Source organism: Phyllobates terribilis, unplaced genomic scaffold (assembly GCF_046119375.1).
Source record: "Phyllobates terribilis strain yellow unplaced genomic scaffold, ASM4611937v1 Scaffold_1__5_contigs__length_1240528914, whole genome shotgun sequence".
In the NCBI taxonomy this organism is placed as follows: domain Eukaryota; kingdom Metazoa; phylum Chordata; class Amphibia; order Anura; family Dendrobatidae; genus Phyllobates; species Phyllobates terribilis.
Window position 1 is genome coordinate 580,845,892 of NW_027362761.1, and position 19,518 is coordinate 580,865,409.

Sequence of the window (19,518 nt, forward strand, 5' to 3'; positions counted from 1 at the left end):
GCTGCTGCTGATGTGTTTAGCTCACAGAGTATTGTCTGCACTGGATACATTGTAACAATCCCGCAGAGATCTGTGCAGCTGCTGCTGATGTGTTTAGCTCACAGAGCATTGTCTGCACTGGATACATTGTAACAATCCAGCAGAGATCTGTGTAGCTGCTGATGATGTGTTTAGCTCACAGAGCATTGTCTACACTGACTACATTGTAACAATCCAGCAGAGATCTGTGCGACTGCTGCTGATGTATTTAGCTCACAGAGCATTGTCTACACTGGATACATTGTAACAATCCAGCAGAGATCTGTGCAGCAGCTGCTGATGTGTTTAGCTCACAGAGCATTGTCTGCATTGGATACATTGTAACAATCCAGCAGAGATCTGTGCAGCTGCTGCTGATGTGTTTAGCTCACAGAGCATTGTCTGCACTGGATACATTGTAACAATCCAGCAGAGATCTGTGCAGCTGCTGATGATGTGTTTAGTTCACAGAGCATTGTCTACACTGGATACATTGTAACAATCCAGCAGAGATCTGTGTAGCTGCTGATGATGTGTTTAGCTCACAGAGCATTGTCTACACTGACTACATTGTAACAATCCAGCAGAGATCTGTGCAGCTGCTGCTGATGTGTTTAGCTCACAGAGCATTGTCTACACTGGATACATTGTAACAATCCAGCAGAGATCTGTGCAGCAGCTGCTGATGTGTTTAGCTCACAGAGCATTGTCTGCACCGGATACATTGTAACAATCCAGCAGAGATCTGTGCAGCTGCTGCTGATGTGTTTAGCTCACAGAGCATTGTCTACACTGGATACATTGTAACAATCCAGCAGAGATCTGTGCTGCTGTTGCTGATGTGTTTAGCTCACAGAGCATTGTCTGCACTGGATACATTGTAACAATCCAGCAGAGATCTGCGCAGCTGCTGCTGATGTGTTTCGCTCACAGAGCATTGTCTGCACTGGATACATTGTAACAATCCAGCAGAGATCTCTGCTGCTGTTGCTGATGTGTTTAGCTCACAGAGCATTGTCTGCACTGGATACATTGTAACAATCCAGCAGAGATCTGTGCAGCTGCTGCTGATGTGTTTAGCTCACAGAGCATTGTCTGCACTGGATACATTGTAACAATCCAGCAGAGATCTGTGCAGCTGCTGCTGATGTGTTTCGCTCACAGAGCATTGTCTACACTGGATACATTGTAACAATCCAGCAGAAATCTGTGCAGCTGCTGCTGATGTGTTTAGCTCACAGAGCATTGTCTGCACTGGATACATTGTAACAATCCAGCAGAGATCTATGCGGCTGCTGCTGATGTGTTTAGCGCACAGAGTATTGTCTGCACTGGATACATTGTAACAATCCAGCAGAGATCTGTGCAGCTGCTGCTGATGTGTTTAGCACACAGAGTATTGTCTGCACTGGAGACATTGTAACAATCCAGCAGAGATCTGTGCAGCTGCTACTGATGTGTTTAGCGCACAGAGTATTGTCTGTACTGGATACATTGTAACAATCCAGCAGAGATCTGTGCAGCTTCTTCTGATGTGTTTTGCTCACAGAGCATTGTCTGCACTGGATACATTGTAACAATCCAGCAGAGATCTGTGCAGCTGCTACTGATGTGTTTAGCGCACAGAGTATTGTCTACACTGGATACATTGTAACAATCCAGCAGAGATCTGTGCAGCTGCAGCTGATGTGTTTGGCTCACAGAGCATTGTCTGCACTGGATACATTGTAACAATCCAGCAGAGATCTGTGCAGCTGCAGCTGATGTGTTTGGCTCACAGAGCATTGTCTGCACTGGATACATTGTAACAATCCAGCAGAGATCTGTGCAGCTTCTTCTGATGTGTTTTGCTCACAGAGCATTGTCTGCACTGGATACATTGTAACAATCCAGCAGAGATCTGTGCAGCTGCTACTGATGTGTTTAGCGCACAGAGTATTGTCTACACTGGATACATTGTAACAATCCAGCAGAGATCTGTGCAGCTGCAGCTGATGTGTTTGGCTCACAGAGCATTGTCTGCACTGGATACATTGTAACAATCCAGCAGAGATCTGTGCAGCTGCAGCTGATGTGTTTGGCTCACAGAGCATTGTCTGCACTGGATACATTGTAACAATCCAGCAGAGACCTGTGCAGCTGCTGCTGATGTGTTTAGCGCACAGAGTATTGTCTGCACTGGATACAATGTACCCACTTCTGAGAGCAGTAAAAACAACAAAAAGGCATACAAATGGCAGTATAGCACAGGTAAGGGGCTCTAAAGGATTATGCATTTTTTCCATCCAATCACAAACACATTTTAATACAGATGGTCACAGTTCTGCTGATCCAAATGTAGATCGCCATAGGTTTCTGATCTGGTTCAGCAGGACCATGTTAAGTCTGGGTGTTACCAGGGCCCGATTTACAGACAATTAAGCAGGGAAACAAGCAAACGTAGGCCACCCATTTGACATTTTTAAAAAGGTTTTTTTTCTATAATTTCAGCCAACATAATACTGCTATATAAAGCAAAGATAATTCCACCATATACAGCCTACATGATATATCGTCCAAATGTTGTGCTACATCCAAATAAAATTTCTTAAAAAGTTTATAATATTTCCCTAAGATGATATACAGTACAGTAATAGTACAATTTCCAAATACTACCACCAGTGAGTCAAAAACAAACACAAATCAAGTGCCCATTACTAATCCTCCATATTGACCCTTTACACTGAATATCAGCACAGAAGGAATTTCTAAAATATGAACTGTTAAGGAATTAAGAAACTTTTAAAAAACTTTTGTAGTTTTTGTTGTAGCTGATCTTTAGTAATGACAATCGGTAGACCTCCACCAATTGCTAAAGAGTATCTACAATGTATGAAAAGTTTTTCTAAAGTTTGGTGACCCTTTAAGCATGGGTTCAACACATAATATTATAGGATATACCGAAATCATCAGAGCAACATGAGCCTTTTGACGCAGAAAAGGAATTTTTTTAAAATTTAATCTGGAAGAAAAATTTACCGTAATTAGTCTAAGATGCAAAAATAATAAAGTGATGTGTTGACAATAATGGCAGCTGCCCATGACTTTTTGAGATGCTTTCATCAATTCTCATCTCGGTGGACAGAAATGCGTTGAGGGCTACGAACACTGGTGAAGGGCGAAGTATTCTAGAGATCATGTACATGAGAACATTGATGTCTCCATATCGAGGAGTCTGGAGTCAAGGAGTGACAAATACAGTGGAAGCTATACTGGTGGCAATATTGGTTGTCATAGGCTTTTCCCAGATAACTAGGAAATGATAAATTAAAAAAAAAATGTAACATTTTGGTAGAAATACTTTTTAGATCTTTATATAATATCAATTTAGTTTCTTCTTACCAGTCCATTGCAAGCGCTAAAAGTCGCGTATCCGATCCCGACCTTAGGATGTAGCACCGTGCCAGTGAGATGACAGGTAAGTCCCGATCGAGGGGTAATCCTTACTCCAATCTGGTTTCCAGTTCGTCTCTCAAGAATATAGTCATCAGAGAGAAATCCTTCATTTACGGTCATGTTGAAGTATAAGTCTGTAGTTCCCTGCTGGACCCTGTAGTGCACTTTCTCAGGATGGGCGTCCCGCTTTCTTCGCCGGAGATTTTCATGATGGGTTAGGGTATAGGATAAGAATTTTCCGTACTCGTCTACCTTGACGGGATCAACCAGTTCATACGCTGGAGGTAAGTTCCTGGTGAGATGTTCTGAAAGAACCGAGAGATGGAAAAACTTAGTATCTTATGTCTGTACAACAATAACTATGAAGGTCTCCCTCCATTATGTACTCTACAATATTACAACACCAACCAGACACAGCGCAGCTTTCATTTTATCAAAACTATCTAGAAGTCTAAAGCTACATTGTCCACCAAGCCTTTGTCTGGCCAACCAGACAGTACATAACACATAACACATATTTGCCTCTTTTTGGTAAGTCACTTTGGGGCAATTCCAAAATTAGATGTACTGAGTTGACAGCCATAGCATGCCCCAAGCCAGTAGTGAGTATGATCTCCTTGAAATAAATACAGACCTTAGACCACACTCCTTAAACTAAATCAGATCCAAGACGTGACCCAAGAATAAAGACCTCAGACAACATTTCCCAAATACATCAGACCCAAGAATAGATACAGACCCCCAATCACACTCCCTAAATTAAAAGATCTAAGACAGGACCCAGAATAGCTAAATACCCCAAACCATACTCCTTAAACAAAATCAGACCAAGGTCTTGACCCCAGAATAGATATAGACCCCACACCACTCTCTAAATTAAATTAGTCCCAAGATGTGACCCCAGCATGCAATCCATAAACTACATCAGCCCCAAGATGTGACCCCAGACCGCAATCCCTAAACTACATCAACCTCAAGATGTGACGCTAGACCGCAATCCCTAAACTACATCAGTCCCAAGACGTGGCCCCAGACTGCAATCCCTAAACTACATCAGCCCCAAGACGTGAACACAGACCGCAATCCCTAAACTACATCAGTCCAAAGACGTGACCCCAGACCGCAATCCCTAAACTACATCAGCCCCAAGATGTGACCCCAGACCGCAATCTCTAAACTACATCAGCCCCAAGACGTGACCCCAGACCGCAATCACTAAACTACATCAGCCCCAAGACGTGGCCCCAGACCGCAATCCCTAAACTACATCAGCCCCAAGACGTGACCCCAGACCGCAATCACTAAACTACATCAGCCCCAAGACGTGACCCCAGACCGCAATCACTAAACTACATCAGCCCCAAGACGTGACCCCAGACCGCAATCACTAAACTACATCAGCCCCAAGACGTGGCCCCAGACCGCAATCCCTAAACTACATCAGCCCCAAGACGTGACCCCAGACCGCAATCACTAAACTACATCAGCCCCAAGACGTGACCCCAGACCGCAATCACTAAACTACATCAGCCCCAAGACGTGGCCCCAGACCGCAATCCCTAAACTACATCAGCCCCAAGACGTGACCCCAGACCGCAATCACTAAACTACATCAGCCCCAAGACGTGACCCCAGACCGCAATCCCTAAACTACATCAACCTCAAGACGTGACCCCAGACCGCAATCCCTAAACTACATCAGCCCCAAGACGTGACCCCAGACCGCAATCACTAAACTACATCAGCCCCAAGACGTGAACACAGACCGCAATCCCTAAACTACATCAGTCCAAAGACGTGAACACAGACCGCAATCCCTAAACTACATCAGCCCCAAGACGTGGCCCCAGACCGCAATCCCTAAACTACATCAGTCCCAAGACGTGACCCCAGACCGCAATCCCTAAACTACATCAGCCCCAAGACGTGAACACAGACCGCAATCCCTAAACTACATCAGTCCAAAGATGTGACCCCAGACCGCAATCCCTAAACTACATCAACCCTAGAAAAGATACAGATCACAATCCATAAACTACATCAGTGCCCAAGATGTGACCCCAGAATTGATACGGACTCCACAGAGGAAACATCTAAAAATACAGACCACAACAAATACAGATACCAGAGCAGATTCCTAAATTAATACAGACTTCAACCAGGACCTCCGAATAAAGACTAAAGACCTTCTATATAAATATTGACCCAAAAAACACCATATAAAATATAAGCCTTAGACAAAACTGCCTAAACTAATACAGACCCCAGACCGCTCTACTCTAAACTACATCAGCCCCCAGATATGACCTCAGAATAGATACAGACCCCAGACCACACTCCCGAAATTAAATCAGCTTCCAAGATGTGACCTCAGAATAGTTACGGACGCAACACAAGAAACATCTAAAAATACTGACTACAAAAAACAAATACAGATATCAGACTTCAAACGGGACTCCAGAATAAAGACCCTCTTTATAATAGACAAAACCAAATAAAATATAAAATTTAGACAAAACTCCCTAAACTAATACATACCCCTGACCAGACCCCCAAAACAATTACATCCCCCAATTCAGACTTTATAAACCAATACAAACCCCCAATATAAACATAGACCCAAACAAAAACCCCTCAACAAATTTAGACCCCAGACAATAATATTTATGCAAATAAATACCCCAAACAAATACTCAACCAAACCAGATTGCCTAAACTAATATAGACCTTATACTAGACCCCCCAAAACTAATACAGACCCCAGGCCAGAACCAAAAATGAATACAGACTACGGAAACAAGCATAGACCCAAAGAGACCCTCTAAACAAATACAGACCCTGGGAAATAATCACCAAAAGAGAAACAGGAAAAACACAGAATGCTCCATAGTGCAGAACGGTGATTAAAAGAATAAAAAAGTGTGTGACGTGCATGTGGACAAACGGGGCTAGGATAATGGATGTGCTGCTACCAGGCACAATGCTTTGGGATGTAGAGGATCAGCTGCCGCTCTTTCCGTCTAATCGGTCGGCTGGGGGAGGTTGCCGTTGAATCCAACAATAATTAAAAATATAAAAGAGCCGGAGTAACACTGGATGAATCCCAGGTGTCTTTTCTAAGCATTTATTCATACATTTATATAAAACCATGGCTGCACGTTTTGGCAGTGCCTTCCTCAGACCGTAATGCAGACATTAAAGCAAACAAACATCAGAGAAGTATGAACACGATAAATCAAGAAAAGTAAATGACATCTTAGAGCTGGATCACAACAGCAGAGAAGATGGAAAATAAAATACATAATTGATACATATGTAGTAGAGGCGAGAGAGGCTTTAAGAGAATTCTTACAGGATGCTTCAAATATGGAGAGAGACTGCCATCTGCTGGTCAGGCACAGTCAAGCGGAACCAAGATGTGCAAGGGAAGTTGAAGGGGTAGCAGATTTAGACACTGGACCCAGTCAGGTGACGTCTAGGAAGGAGTTCCTAGGTATAAGAGGCCAGCGCGCCAAGCCTGAGGTGGTTTTGGCGCCAAGCAACAGAGAGGAGCAGACATGCTCCCTACGTGCTGAGAAGACCCGCGTGGCAGGCCTAAGCCAGGGGCCTGCGAGGTGCCACAGCCGGATCCCTCACAGATGTGCCCCGAGCGCTGTGCCTGCTGAGGAGACTCGGTGCTTGCTTGCGGTGCTGAGTGAGTTTGCGGAACCCGACGTCGTCTGCCGACAGACAAGTTCTGGACCCCCCTATCCAAGACTTGAGAGACTGCCTCCAACAGCCAAGAAGAGAGGAGTTGGGATACGGTTGCGCCAGGAAAGTCACGCCAGTGAAAGCAGGGGAGCTGCATACGTGAACAGGGCCGTCACTTCTACTGTTCACTCACGGTACCGGGGCCAGTTGGGTTTATATACTCAGGTTGGGAGGGGAACGGTTGGGGCGGCAGAAGCTAAACGTGATTTAATTGACTTTGTCCAGAAAAGACTTTCGGCCTAGCGGACATAACTGGTGACCCCCGCGAGGGCCATATACAGAGTTAAAGAACTGACGTGGTGACTCCCATGATTGGGTGCACCACACTACCTTGAGAGACTTCGCATTTTATTAATATTTCAAATTACCGTTCATTACCCCTGTTGCCATTCCCTTGCTTAGAATACCTGTTATATCTATATATAAACTGTTTATATTCATCTCTGACTGTCCTTGCCTTGTGTCTCTGTGTGTTCCATTCCGGCACCTGCATTACACATACATAATTCATAAAGCCTCCGGTGTTGGGTTTGAGCCCAGAGCTCCGGTAGTTGGAATATAACAGTATTGACCGTTCTGCTACAGAATTAGGACTCAAGGTCAACAGATATTTGTAACAATCCATAAGTACTAGTGTGGAATATGAAAGGCAAATTACAGAAAGAAGATGTAGCCGGACTGTACTCCGCACGACAACATGTGACAATGCTCCAAAGTCTTTTTGGCTCATAGGGGCCGATTCATCAACAATGGCATAGCATATGCTCACACAACACCAGTCTTACTGGAGTGTAATGCGCCAGCAAGGCTACTCCATTTTTGACTAAATAATATGCTGACTACAAATAACTCTGACTACAGGAGGACACAAAATACTGCCCTGTATTTCTCACGTGAAAATTGTGATGGGGCACTATCAATGGAAGGCTTGCAGCTCATACTAGGGCTTCCACAGACAGAATTTGAACAAGCGACATAAACTAGAAGGTTCCAGTTGAACCGTGGGCTTTATTTTTTAACCCCTATACAGGGATCTGGACGAATGCAGGGACCCTTGGGTTGTGTCCATAGAGTAGCTGCAAAGAGTGCTGGGTCTGTTTCAGGAGGTCATGGTCAGGAATAAAATCGAGAAACAATTGTATCCAGTGTAAACAATACTCTGTGAGCTAAACATCCTGAACCCCAGGCTGATACATTATAACAAACCATCAGAGAGATCTGTGCAGCTGGTACGGATGTGCTTAGCTCACAGAGCCTTGTCTACACTGGAAACAATGTATCTACTTCTCAGCTGAGAGCAGTGAAAACAGAAAAATGTTGGGGACTGGAGTACCATTTCTGGCATATAAAATGCCACTTTTAACGGATCGGGTGGTTGTGACCATGCTTGTCCTATCCCGGTTCTTCTTTAGCGCCATCTATTTCGGCAGAGCTGATTCAAACTGGTGTGGAAATACCAAAAATAGCTAAATATTTGCTCAAAAATTTTACGACTTTTCTGCCACTTTTGAGGCATAAAAGCTCTGATGTGTCTGCCCATGGAGTTTCAAAACACTTTGATATTGAATAAGATGTAAGATAATATTTGCTTTGGTCATTCGTTTTATACTACACCTCTCCATACATCTCTGCAGCGCAGAAGAATAAATTGTTTGTTTTCACCTATTTTGTATCTGTGTAACCTTTGATGTCGTGCTGAGTGCAGTCTGACCACATTGTGTTTCTTGCCTTTTATATTCCATACTAGTACTTATGGATTGTCACAAACATCTTCAGACATGGTTCAGTGGCCACGCGGCCTATATTGATGCAGTCTAAATTTTGGAGTTCTGGGCTTAAACACAGCCATTTAGAAATTGTATTTTTCATCCTCTTTGGTGCTTTGACCATTGACCTGTATATAAAATGTATATGTATATGGTTTTCTCTTGTATATGAATATCTGATGTTTGTTACGGCATCATCGCCCAAGGACAGCGCTGGTTCAAACCCTCACACAGCTCTATCAATGGAAAAAGATAAAATTGTTTTTAAGATTCTAAAACTATGCAAAAATGATACACGTTCGGTATCATCAAAGAATCGTGTCATTGGGTCACTTCTACCACACACTGAATGCTGCTAGAAATGTTTTTTTTCCCACCATTTCATCTCAATTACAAGTTTTTTCCTTTTTTTAGTCATTATATGGTAAAAACCACAAATCGTCCCACAAAAAAATGAGCCCTCGTATGGCAATGTGGAGGGAAGATGAAAAAAAGTTATGGGTCTTAGATAGTGTTGAGCATTCCGATACTGAAATATCGGGTATCGGCTGATATTCACTGTATCGGAATTCCGATACTTAATTCCGATACTTTTATAATATCGAATACCGGAATCGGAAGTTCCCATAATGCCTGCGCTCTGCAGTGTCTGTGAAGGATGACAAGCTGGATGGCAGCGCTCAGCTGCGATCCAGCTTGTCATCAGAATGCCATCCCAGCGTGGGAGAATTCTCCTGACTGTTTAAAAGCCGGCGCGCGGTAAAAAGCCGCCGGCTTTTAAACAATCACGCAGCCCCATACTGCTTCCCCGCAGCCTCCCACCCCGATCCTCCGCTCCCCTCGCCACCTCCAATCCCAATCGTAAATTAGGACCGGGCGGGGAGTGCAGCACCAAGGAGCGAAGGACCCGGGCGGGGAAGCCGGCAGTGAAAAGACTTCACCGCCGGCTTTCCCGTTCTGTGCTGCGCTTTCCCGCCGGTTATTTCAAATGAACAGCTGAGGTATCAGGTGATGCCGATCAGCTGTTAATTTGAAGTAGCCGCGGTGCCCTCAGAGGGTTCATGTGAGTTCATGCTTGACTGCATGAACTCACATGAACTTTCCCACGGCCGCACAGGTCAGCCACTCCTCCCAAACCCGTCATGATTAGTGTGTGCGGGGTGTGTGTGCGGGGTGTGTGTGTGTGTGCGGGGTGTGTGTGTGTGTGCGGGGTGTGTGTGTGTGCGGGGTGTGTGTGTGTGTGCGGGGTGTGTGTGCGTGCGGGGTGTGTGTGTGTGCGGGGTGTGTGTGCGGGGTGTCTGTGCGTGCAGGCAGACATAGGCCGATGTGACACTACTACTCCCATCGGCCTATGTCTGTCCCCCGTCCACTCCTGCCAGCAGGATCAGCTCGATGGGAGCAGTAGTTCCCATCAGCCTGATCCTGCTATTTAAATTGCCCTACTGTGTCCCCAATAAATTTTAAATACATGTCATTGGTGGCCAGTGGTTACCTAAAAGAAATTAGTTCATACATTACCTGTCCCCGCCGATCGCCACCTAAAATAAAGTAAAAAATAAAAAACTACACCTATACTCACCTAGACACCTAATTCCCCGAAGCCATCGATCTCCTGTAATAAAATATAAAATAATAAACCACAACCTTATCCTTACCGCTCCGTAGCAGTCCACGAGTGTCCCACGAAGATCTCCAGTTCAGAGCAGCCACATAGAATGTGACCGCTCTGAACCGCTGCCGCCGCTAGAATGACGGGGCCGTAAGGGTTCACCGGAGTTCAGGCAGCGCTGCTCCGGTTAGCTCCTTTACGGCACTGCTGTATCGTGAGAAATTCCCACGGTACAGCACTGCCGTAAAGGAGGTCTCCGGAGCTGCGCTGCCTGAATGCACTCCGGTGACCTCAGTCAGTGGCTCCCGCTGCCGGGAGCGGACGTGTTCCCGGCAGCGTGAGCTTACAGCAGCCATGCACAGCTGTCACCATCTCCAGATGTGACAGCTGTGCATGGGAGATGAGCGCAGGAACGTGGACAGGTAACTATTTTTTTTTTAGTAAACTAAGAATTAAATAAAATGGTGTTTTATTTCAAATAAATTTTTTTTTTCTGGGTGTAGTGTGTTTTTTCTTTTTAACACTTTGTAGGTTAGTAATGGGGGTGTCATATAGACGGCCATCATTACTAACCTGGGCTTCATGGCAGCTGGCGCTGACATGAACCCCACCACTATTACCCCCTGCCACCGCACCAGGGCAGCGTGGAAGAGCGAGGCTAAGTGCCAGAATTGGCGCATCCTATGGATGCGCCATTTCTGGGGCGGCTGACGGCTGGTGTTTCTAGCCTGGGAGGGGGCCAATATTCATGGCACCCTTCCTGAGCTATTAATATCAGCCCCCAGCTGTCTGCCTAGCCTTTGCTAGCTATTAAAATAGGGGGGACCCCATGTCATTTTTTTTGGGGGGGTCCCCCATTTTAATAGCTAGTAAAGGCTAGGTATTCAGCTGGGGGCTGATATTAGTAGCCTGGGAAGCTCCGTGGGTTTTACCCCCTTCCCAGGCTTCAAACATCTGCCCCAGCCGTCTGCTTAACCTCCGCTAGAGACTAAAATTAGGGGGGCCCCCACGTCATTTTTTTGGGGGGGGTCCTCCATTTTAATAGCTAGTAAAGGCTAGGTATTCAGCTGGGGGCTGATATTAGTAGCCTGGGAAGCTCCGTGGGTATTACCCCCTTCCCAGGCTTCAAACATCTGCCCCAGCTGTCTGCTTAACCTCCGCTAGAGACTAAAATTATGGGGGATCCCACGCCATTTTTTTTTAAAATAAATCCTTTATTTTAACACTAAATGACATTTGAGGACTTAATAAAGATGCAGTCCCTAAATTATTATTTATTTTTTAATAAATTTTTCCCAAAACTTTTGACGTGGGCTTCGCCATATTTTTGTATGCCAGCCAGGTACAGCATCCAGCTTCTATGAACACGCCATTTTCCGGGGCGGCCGCGGACTGCAATTTTCAGCGGGGGGGGGGGGGCAGAAAGCTTGGGCCTCCCTGCGCTGCAGATTCCATCCCCCAGCTGCCTAGTTATACCTGGCTGGACACAAAAATAGGGAGAAGCTCCACGTTTTTTTTTTTTTAATTATTTCATGAAATTCATGGAATAATTAAGAAAAAAAGGGCTTCCCTATATTGTTGTGTCCGGCTAGGTACAAATAGGCAGCTGGTGGTTGGGGGCAGCCCGTTCCTGCCTGCTGTACCTGACTGGACACAAATATAGGGCGAAGCCCCACATCAATTTTTTTAAATTATTTCATGAATTTCCTGAAATGATTTAAAAAAAATTGACGTGGGGCTTCGCACTATATTTGTGTCCAGCCAGGTACAGCAGGCAGGAACGGGCTGCCCCCAACCACCAGCTGCCTATTTGTACCTGGTTGGACACAACAATATAGGGAAGCCCTTTTTTTCTTAATTATTTCATGAATTTCATGAAATAATTAAAAAAAAAAAAAATACGTGAAGCTTCTCCCTATTTTTGTGTCCAGCCAGGTACAACTAGGCAGCTGGGGGATGGAATCTGCAGCGCAGGGAGGCCCAAGCTTTCTGCCCCCCGCTGAAAATTGCAGTCCGCAGCCACCCCGGAAAATGGCTGGATGCTGTACCTGGCTGGCATACAAAAATATGGCGAAGCCCACGTCAAAAGTTTTGGGAAAAATTAATTAAAAAATAAATAATAATTTAGGGACTGCATCTTTATTAACTCCTCAAATGTCATTTAGTGTTAAAATAAAGGATTTATTTTAAAAAAAATTGACGTGGGGCTTCGCCCTATATTTGTGTCCAGCCAGGTACAGCAGGCAGGAATGGGCTGCCCCCAACCACCAGCTGCCTATTTGTACCTGGTTGGACACAACAATATAGGGAAGCCCTTTTTTTCTTAATTATTCCATGAATTGCATGAAATAATTAAAAAAAAAAAATGCGTGGGGCTTCGCCCTATTTTTGTGCCCAGCCAGGTACAACTAGGCAGCTGGGAGCTGGAATCCGCAGCGCAGGGAGACCCAAGCTTTCTGGGCCACCCCCGCTGCAAATTGCAGTCCGCAGCCGCCCCAGAAAATGGCGCGTTCATAGAAGCGCCATCTTCTGGCGCTGTACCCAACTCATCCAGGGCCCTGGTGCGGTGGCTCACTGGGTAATAAAGGGGTTAAGGCCAGCTTGGCATTATCAGCTGGCCCTAAGCCCAAAATTCATGGGGTCACGCCTATATTAGACATGACCACCATGAATTTCTAGTAAAGTATTTAAAAAAACACAACACCCAGAAAAAAGTCCTTTAATTGAAATAAACACACAATTCTTTATTGTTCTAAATTAAACCATACTTACCACCACGCCCATTCCAGCTGAAGCCAACGATCTCCTGCAATAAAAGTAAAATAATAAAGCAACATCATCCTTACCTTTCCATGGCTCCCACGACAGCTTCAGCTCTGCTACATCGAGATGACAGGCTGGACCGCAGCAGAACGCTGCCATCCATCCTGTCATCCCGCAGACACTGAGAAGCGCAGGCATACTTCCACTCCTCAGTGTCTGGCTGTGACGGCATCCAGATGAGCCGAGGTCATGTCCAATGAACTCAGCTCACCTCATGTACGTCACTGACAGCGTGGGAAAATTCTCCTGCACTCAGCGCTTCAGCGTGAGAATTTTCCCACGCTGTCAGTGACGTGCATGAGGTGAGCTGAGTTCATTGGACATGACCTCACCTCATGTATGTCACTGACAGCGTGGGAGAATTCTCACGCTGAAGCGCTGAGTGCAGGAGAATTTTCCCACGCTGTCAGTGACGTGCATGAGGTGAGCTGAGTTCATTGGACATGAACTCGGCTCATCTGGATGACGTCACAGAGAGACACTGAGGAGCGCAAGCATGCCTGCGCTTCTCAGTGTCTGCGGGATGACAGGCTGGATGGCAGCTTTCTGCTGCGGTCCAGCCTGTCATCTCGATGTAGCAGAGCTGGAGCTGTCCTGGGAACCATCGAAAGGTAAGGATGAGGTTGCTTTATTATTTTTCTTTTATTGCAGGAGATCGTTGGCTTCAGCTGGAATGGGCGTGATGGTAAGTATGGTTTAATTTAGAACAATAAAGAATTGTGTCTTTATTTCAATTAAAGGACTTTATTCTGGGTGTTTGTGTTTTCTTTTAACTTTGACTATGGGGTTAGTAATGGGGGTGTCTTATAGACGCCTCTCCATTACTAACCTGGGCTTGATGTCAGCTGGCATTATAAGCTGACATCAACCCCAGCCCTATTACCCCCTGCCTCCGCACCAGGGCAGCGTGGAAGAGCGAGGCTAAGTGCCAGAATTGGCGCATCCTATGGATGCGCCATTTCTGGGGCGGCTGACGGCTGGTGTTTCTAGCCTGGGAGGGGGCCAATATTCATGGCACCCTTCCTGGGCTATTAATATCAGCCCCCAGCTGTCTGCCTAGCCTGTGCTAGCTATTAAATTAGGGGGGACCCCACGTTATTTTTTTGGGGGGGTTCCCCCATTTTAATAGCTAGTAAAGGCTAGGTATTCAGCTGGGGGCTGATATTAGTAGCCTGGGAAGCTCCGTGGGTATTACCCCCTTCCCAGGCTTCAAACATTTGCCCCAGCTGTCTGCTTAACCTCCGCTAGAGCCTAAAATTAAGGGGAACCCCACGCCAATTTTTTTTTAAATAAATCCTTTATTTTAACACTACATGACAAGTACAGTAATCAACACTGTCACTGTACTTCATATATATGTGACTGACATGTTTCGATCTATCTAATCTATGTGTGATTCTCTATTCCTTCTATTCTAAATTGTCGGGTACAGATGCTGAATTGCCGGCCGGCTTTCTTAAAGAGACGGTGCATGAAAACACTATTATTTTTTTAAATAAATCCTTTACACTAAATGACAAGTACAGTAAGCAACACTGTCACTGTACTTCATATATATGTGACTGACATGTTTCTATCTATCTAATCTATGTGTGAAGCTCTATTCTTTCTGTTATAAATTGTCGGGTACCGCTGCTGAATTGCCGGCCGGCTTTTTTAAAGAGACGGTGCACGAAAACACTAATATTTTTTTTTAATAAATCCTTTACACTAAATGACAAGTACAGTAAGCAACACAGTCACTGTACTTCATATATATGTGACTGACATGTTTCTATCTATCTAATCTATGTGTGAAGCTCTATTCTTTCTGTTGTAAATTGTCGGGTACCGGTGTATGCCGCTGATGAATTGCCGGCTTTTCATGTCATTCTACATTATTCTTAGTTGTTTTACTTCATGTAGAATTAACCTACAAGGAAAGAAAGGGTTTATTTTCATTCCGATATTTGTGTCCCATTGACTTGCATTGGTTTCCGGTATCGGAATCGGCGATATCCGATACTTTTTGGGTATCGGCCCGATCCAATCCGATACGATATTTCCTGATATCGGAAGGTATCGCTCAACACTAGTCTTAGAAGAAGAGGAAGAAAAAAATTGTTATGATCTGCTACAAGCACTAAGGAAAGACAGGAGATCTGTCCCTACAATAGAACTAAACTGGATCCCTACGATGTAACGGGGAACCTGATCCTGCGATCAGACCCGCTAAAGTCCTCGGCTAGTCTGTACGAAGACCTATAGATGCAAGGGAGGGATCCCTACAAGAACTAGGGACTGGGATAAAGTTGGACACCTCCTAGCAGAAATTGTAGCAGTAAAGACAAACACACCACATAGAACATAGAGGTCAGAAGACTTAGCAAAACTAACAGAGAAAGGTAACAGAGTACCAAGCTAGCTCAAGAGTAGAAAATACAATGAAGTCCAGCAAGGCCAGGAGGGCGGAGCCGGATTAAATAGGCAAAAATAGTCATGTGACCAGCAAACTAGAAAAAACCTAACAGGAGAGTTCTAACAAAAATTAAAGGTAAGAATGAAAATGTGCTTTGTCTTTAAGGGGTTGAAGAGGTTGTGGGACGCTCTTTAATGAATGTATGAATAAGTGTTGGAAGAACACTGGATTCTTCTTCTTCAACAGTGTAGAGTTACTCCCATTTTATTTATATTTTTAATTACTATTAGACCCCAGACAAGAATCTCCAGACAAACAGTGACCCAAACCGGAAGACCTAAACTATACCAGAACACAGACTAGATCCCAGAAACAAATAATCACCCACTAAAAAAATACCCTGAACAAGAATCCTTAAACTAATGTAGACTCAAACCAGGTGCCCTAAACCAATACAAATCCCCAAACCAAAACCAGTGAACTAATACAAACCCCCAGATCAGATCCCCTAACCAAATACAAACCCCAGCACTTGATCTCCTGATTAAAAACACCCCTCACAAACCATACATCCTAAACAAATACAAACTCCCAAAAAATACAACCCCCCATACCAGACTCCCTAAACAATTATACACCCCCAAACCAGACCCCCCAAACAAATACAAGCCCCCAAACCAGACATCTTAAACAAATTCAACCTCTTCAAATGAGACCTCCGGAACAAACACAACCCCACAAACTATACCCCCCTAAACAAATACAAACCCCCAGACTAGACTCCCCAAAACAAATACAACCCCCCCGTACCAGATGTCCTAAACAAATATAAACCTCCAGACGACACCCTGTGAACAAACACAAACACAACACCCCTAAACAAATGCAAACCCCCAGACGACACCCTGTGAACAAACACAAACCCCCTGATCAGACAATCTAATCAAATAAAAACCCCAAGACTAAACCCCCTAAACAAATGTAAACCCTCAGAGCACACCCCATAAACAAACAAAAACCCTATGAAGAACCAGTCAACCTAAACAAATACAACCCCCCATACTAGACCCCATGAACAAACACAAAACCAAACCCAAGACTAGACCCCTTAAACAAATGGAAACCCCCAGACCATGGGATGTAGTCTATTTTTGAAAAAGAGTTTGGTAGGAACTTGAAACGCGTAATAAAGGTACTATTGAGTATTAACTAGAAGCATCTGACGCACCCCTGGGCCTTCGTCGCGCGGCATCGCGCGCACGGGAGCTTACCCGGAGCCGGATCTGTTGAGGGTTGTAGTCTCGTGGCGGTGACCCGGTCCGTGCCCAGGGAGTCAAACTGAGCGGCGATGTATTAGCGGTAGATGTTGGACGACTACGCCACCCGTTGAGTACAACTAAGGAGCTGCTGCTGCAGGGCAGACCGCTGAGGCCGGTGGTAGGATTGTGCAGCGTGATAGTATAACCCCCAACGGGAGGGGTATGGCCTCAGGGCAGCCGACGTGGATGATGGGGGTAGCAGGAACCACTCAGAGACGATGCGGTGTATTTCAGGGTCTTTACTGGTGACAAAGATAGACCCTCCCGGAGTACTGGCTAGCGGTTGGGGCCTGGTCAGTCCTTGAGCAGATGGGATCTCCCCTGGCCAGGCGGAGTTGTAGGCCTCCCAAACTAACGATACTCTTCTGGCTACCTTGCTAGAAGCAAGTATGAGTAGCCCACGTCCCTGAGTGTACCGTGTGGTGCTCACCCGTATGGCCGGTGACTCGGGGCCTTCTAGTAGCTTCCGCTCCACGACGGCGGTGCTGGTCCCATGCGTGTGACCGTGCCTTCGGGTTTCTTGGCCAGAGGACCTGAAATCCCCTGCCTGACGGATTCTGCTGCTGGGTAGGAGTTAGTCCCCACAGCCTCGGACTCCGGGTCCGGTAAGAAATCTTCTCAGTCAGGGCGAGCTCTGCAGCTGCCAGCCCCTGACTCTTTGTAACACTGCTCCCACCGAGCTCCTGTTGTTTCTTCCTATGCTGCTTCTCTTCTCTACTTCTGGCATGGCCCAGGAGCTGGGCCCAGCCGGAGCCACAGCTCCCTGTCAGCCCTCCTGGCTGAACTCTCCCTCTCAACTCTCTAACCCTGCCTCAGACCCCAGGTTTATATAGGGGAAGTCCTTCCCCTCCCAGGACTGGGCAGGAGGTGTGGCATGCATAGGATTCCTGACCAAGAGACCTCCCACCTGCTCTCAGACATAACATTGCATTACTGTGGAAACCAGACCCCTGGGGTGCCACATTCCCCCCTAGTGAAATTTAGTACTCCGGGACTAAACATATTTTTAAACATAACAAGGTATAAACAATAATAGTACAATAAGAAAAACATGTAAAGATGGTCACGGCGTGTCCGCAACCGGGTGCAGTTTTTGAAGAAAAGCAAGGTGTCCATTTCACCAAAACAGGGAGACGTAACCAGGTAGGGGTCTGTCCTGCCCCGAGTCCTTAACAGTCTTTAGTCCGTCCTGGGTTACGCTCCAACTATGTACAAAGGATTCCCGGTAAATCCACCAAAGACTCCCATAAATTACTAGAAACACATAATTATTTACAGGATATGGCCGCTCTCAGTCCTCGGCCAGTGGGGATAAGGAATGGCTGCTCACAGTCCTCAGCCTGGTTTAAGATAGGGGCACATGGGGAACAATTCACTAATCCCAACGGGGACCATATTTTAATTAGCAGCAGTCCTTGTACCCTTACGGGTAACTATTTACAGCTCTTTATTCACGCTACTTCCCTTCAGTAGCTATGTCCTCTTTGTGCTCCCTCCTGAGGGTAGTCCTCAGACCCGTCCGGGTCCTCTTGGCTTTCCTCGTATTGGTAGTACTGCAGCTCCTCCTCGGTTAGCTGGGTTAGTATCTCTGCGACAGTCCTCCTCCCAGGTGGCCAGGACTTTACCTCCCTTTGGGCTGCCCCGGTTAATTGGGCCACCAGGATGCTCACTTTTTGCTCCTCTGTGAGGGGGTACACCTGGAAGAGGCTATCCAGCTTTTCTCTAAAGTCATGCAGGGTATGTGACTCCCCAGAGTACTGGGGTAGCCAGGCTGCCCCCGGGATATAGGGCATGGTGAAAGGCATGACCGCAACAGCGGTGGCGCGGGCGGGGGTTGAAGCGGTGAAGCTTTCCTCCATATCCGGCATCCTTCTCCCCCCTAGTGGACCGTGGCCTACCTTGCGATGATCCTCTTCAGTAGGCCGCGGCTCCGCAGTGGATCGTCAGGGTTGAGGACCTTCCGTCGCGCTCCTGTGACGTCGGCGTCTGCTAGGCTCCTTCCAGGACCTTACGCAACGTCCGGACGTGAGGCGGGGCTTCAGTTCTCGCGCGCTTTCGGAGTCCACGCCCCTCTTCTTCCCGCGCGGCGTCCTCAAGATGGCGTCCAATGGCGGGAAAACTCCACGTATGGCGGGAAGAAGGCTGAAGATGGCGCCGGATGGCGGGAAAACTCCACCGATGGCGGGAAGGAAGCGGAAGATGGCGCCGGATGGCGGGAATCTTCACCACAGGTAAGTTTGAACAGTCTTTTTCAGGCACGCAGTACCCGGTGGTTGCGGGCACGAAATCCTGCCGACTACGCCAAAAGTTGACGCACCCCTGGGCCTTCGTCGCGCGGCATCGCGCGCACGGGAGCTTACCCGGAGCCGGATCTGTTGAGGGTTGTAGTCTCGTGGCGGT

At 46.3% G+C, this 19,518-nt stretch overlaps 1 protein-coding gene across 2 annotated transcripts in view; it reads right to left on the reverse strand.

Annotated features, from left to right (window-relative positions):
* The window catches only part of ADAMTS12 (ADAM metallopeptidase with thrombospondin type 1 motif 12), a 639,247-nt gene that overhangs the window by 588,842 nt on the left and 30,887 nt on the right, over nucleotides 1–19,518 (reverse strand). For both annotated transcript variants that reach the window (XR_012321927.1, XM_073681470.1), the window contains exon 2: nucleotides 3,400–3,758. Coding sequence is in view for 1 of the 2 variants with exons in the window: in XM_073681470.1 (XP_073537571.1) it covers nucleotides 3,400–3,758 (359 nt within the window). In the remaining variant the exon portion in view is untranslated. The remainder of the gene's footprint in view (nucleotides 1–3,399; nucleotides 3,759–19,518) is intronic.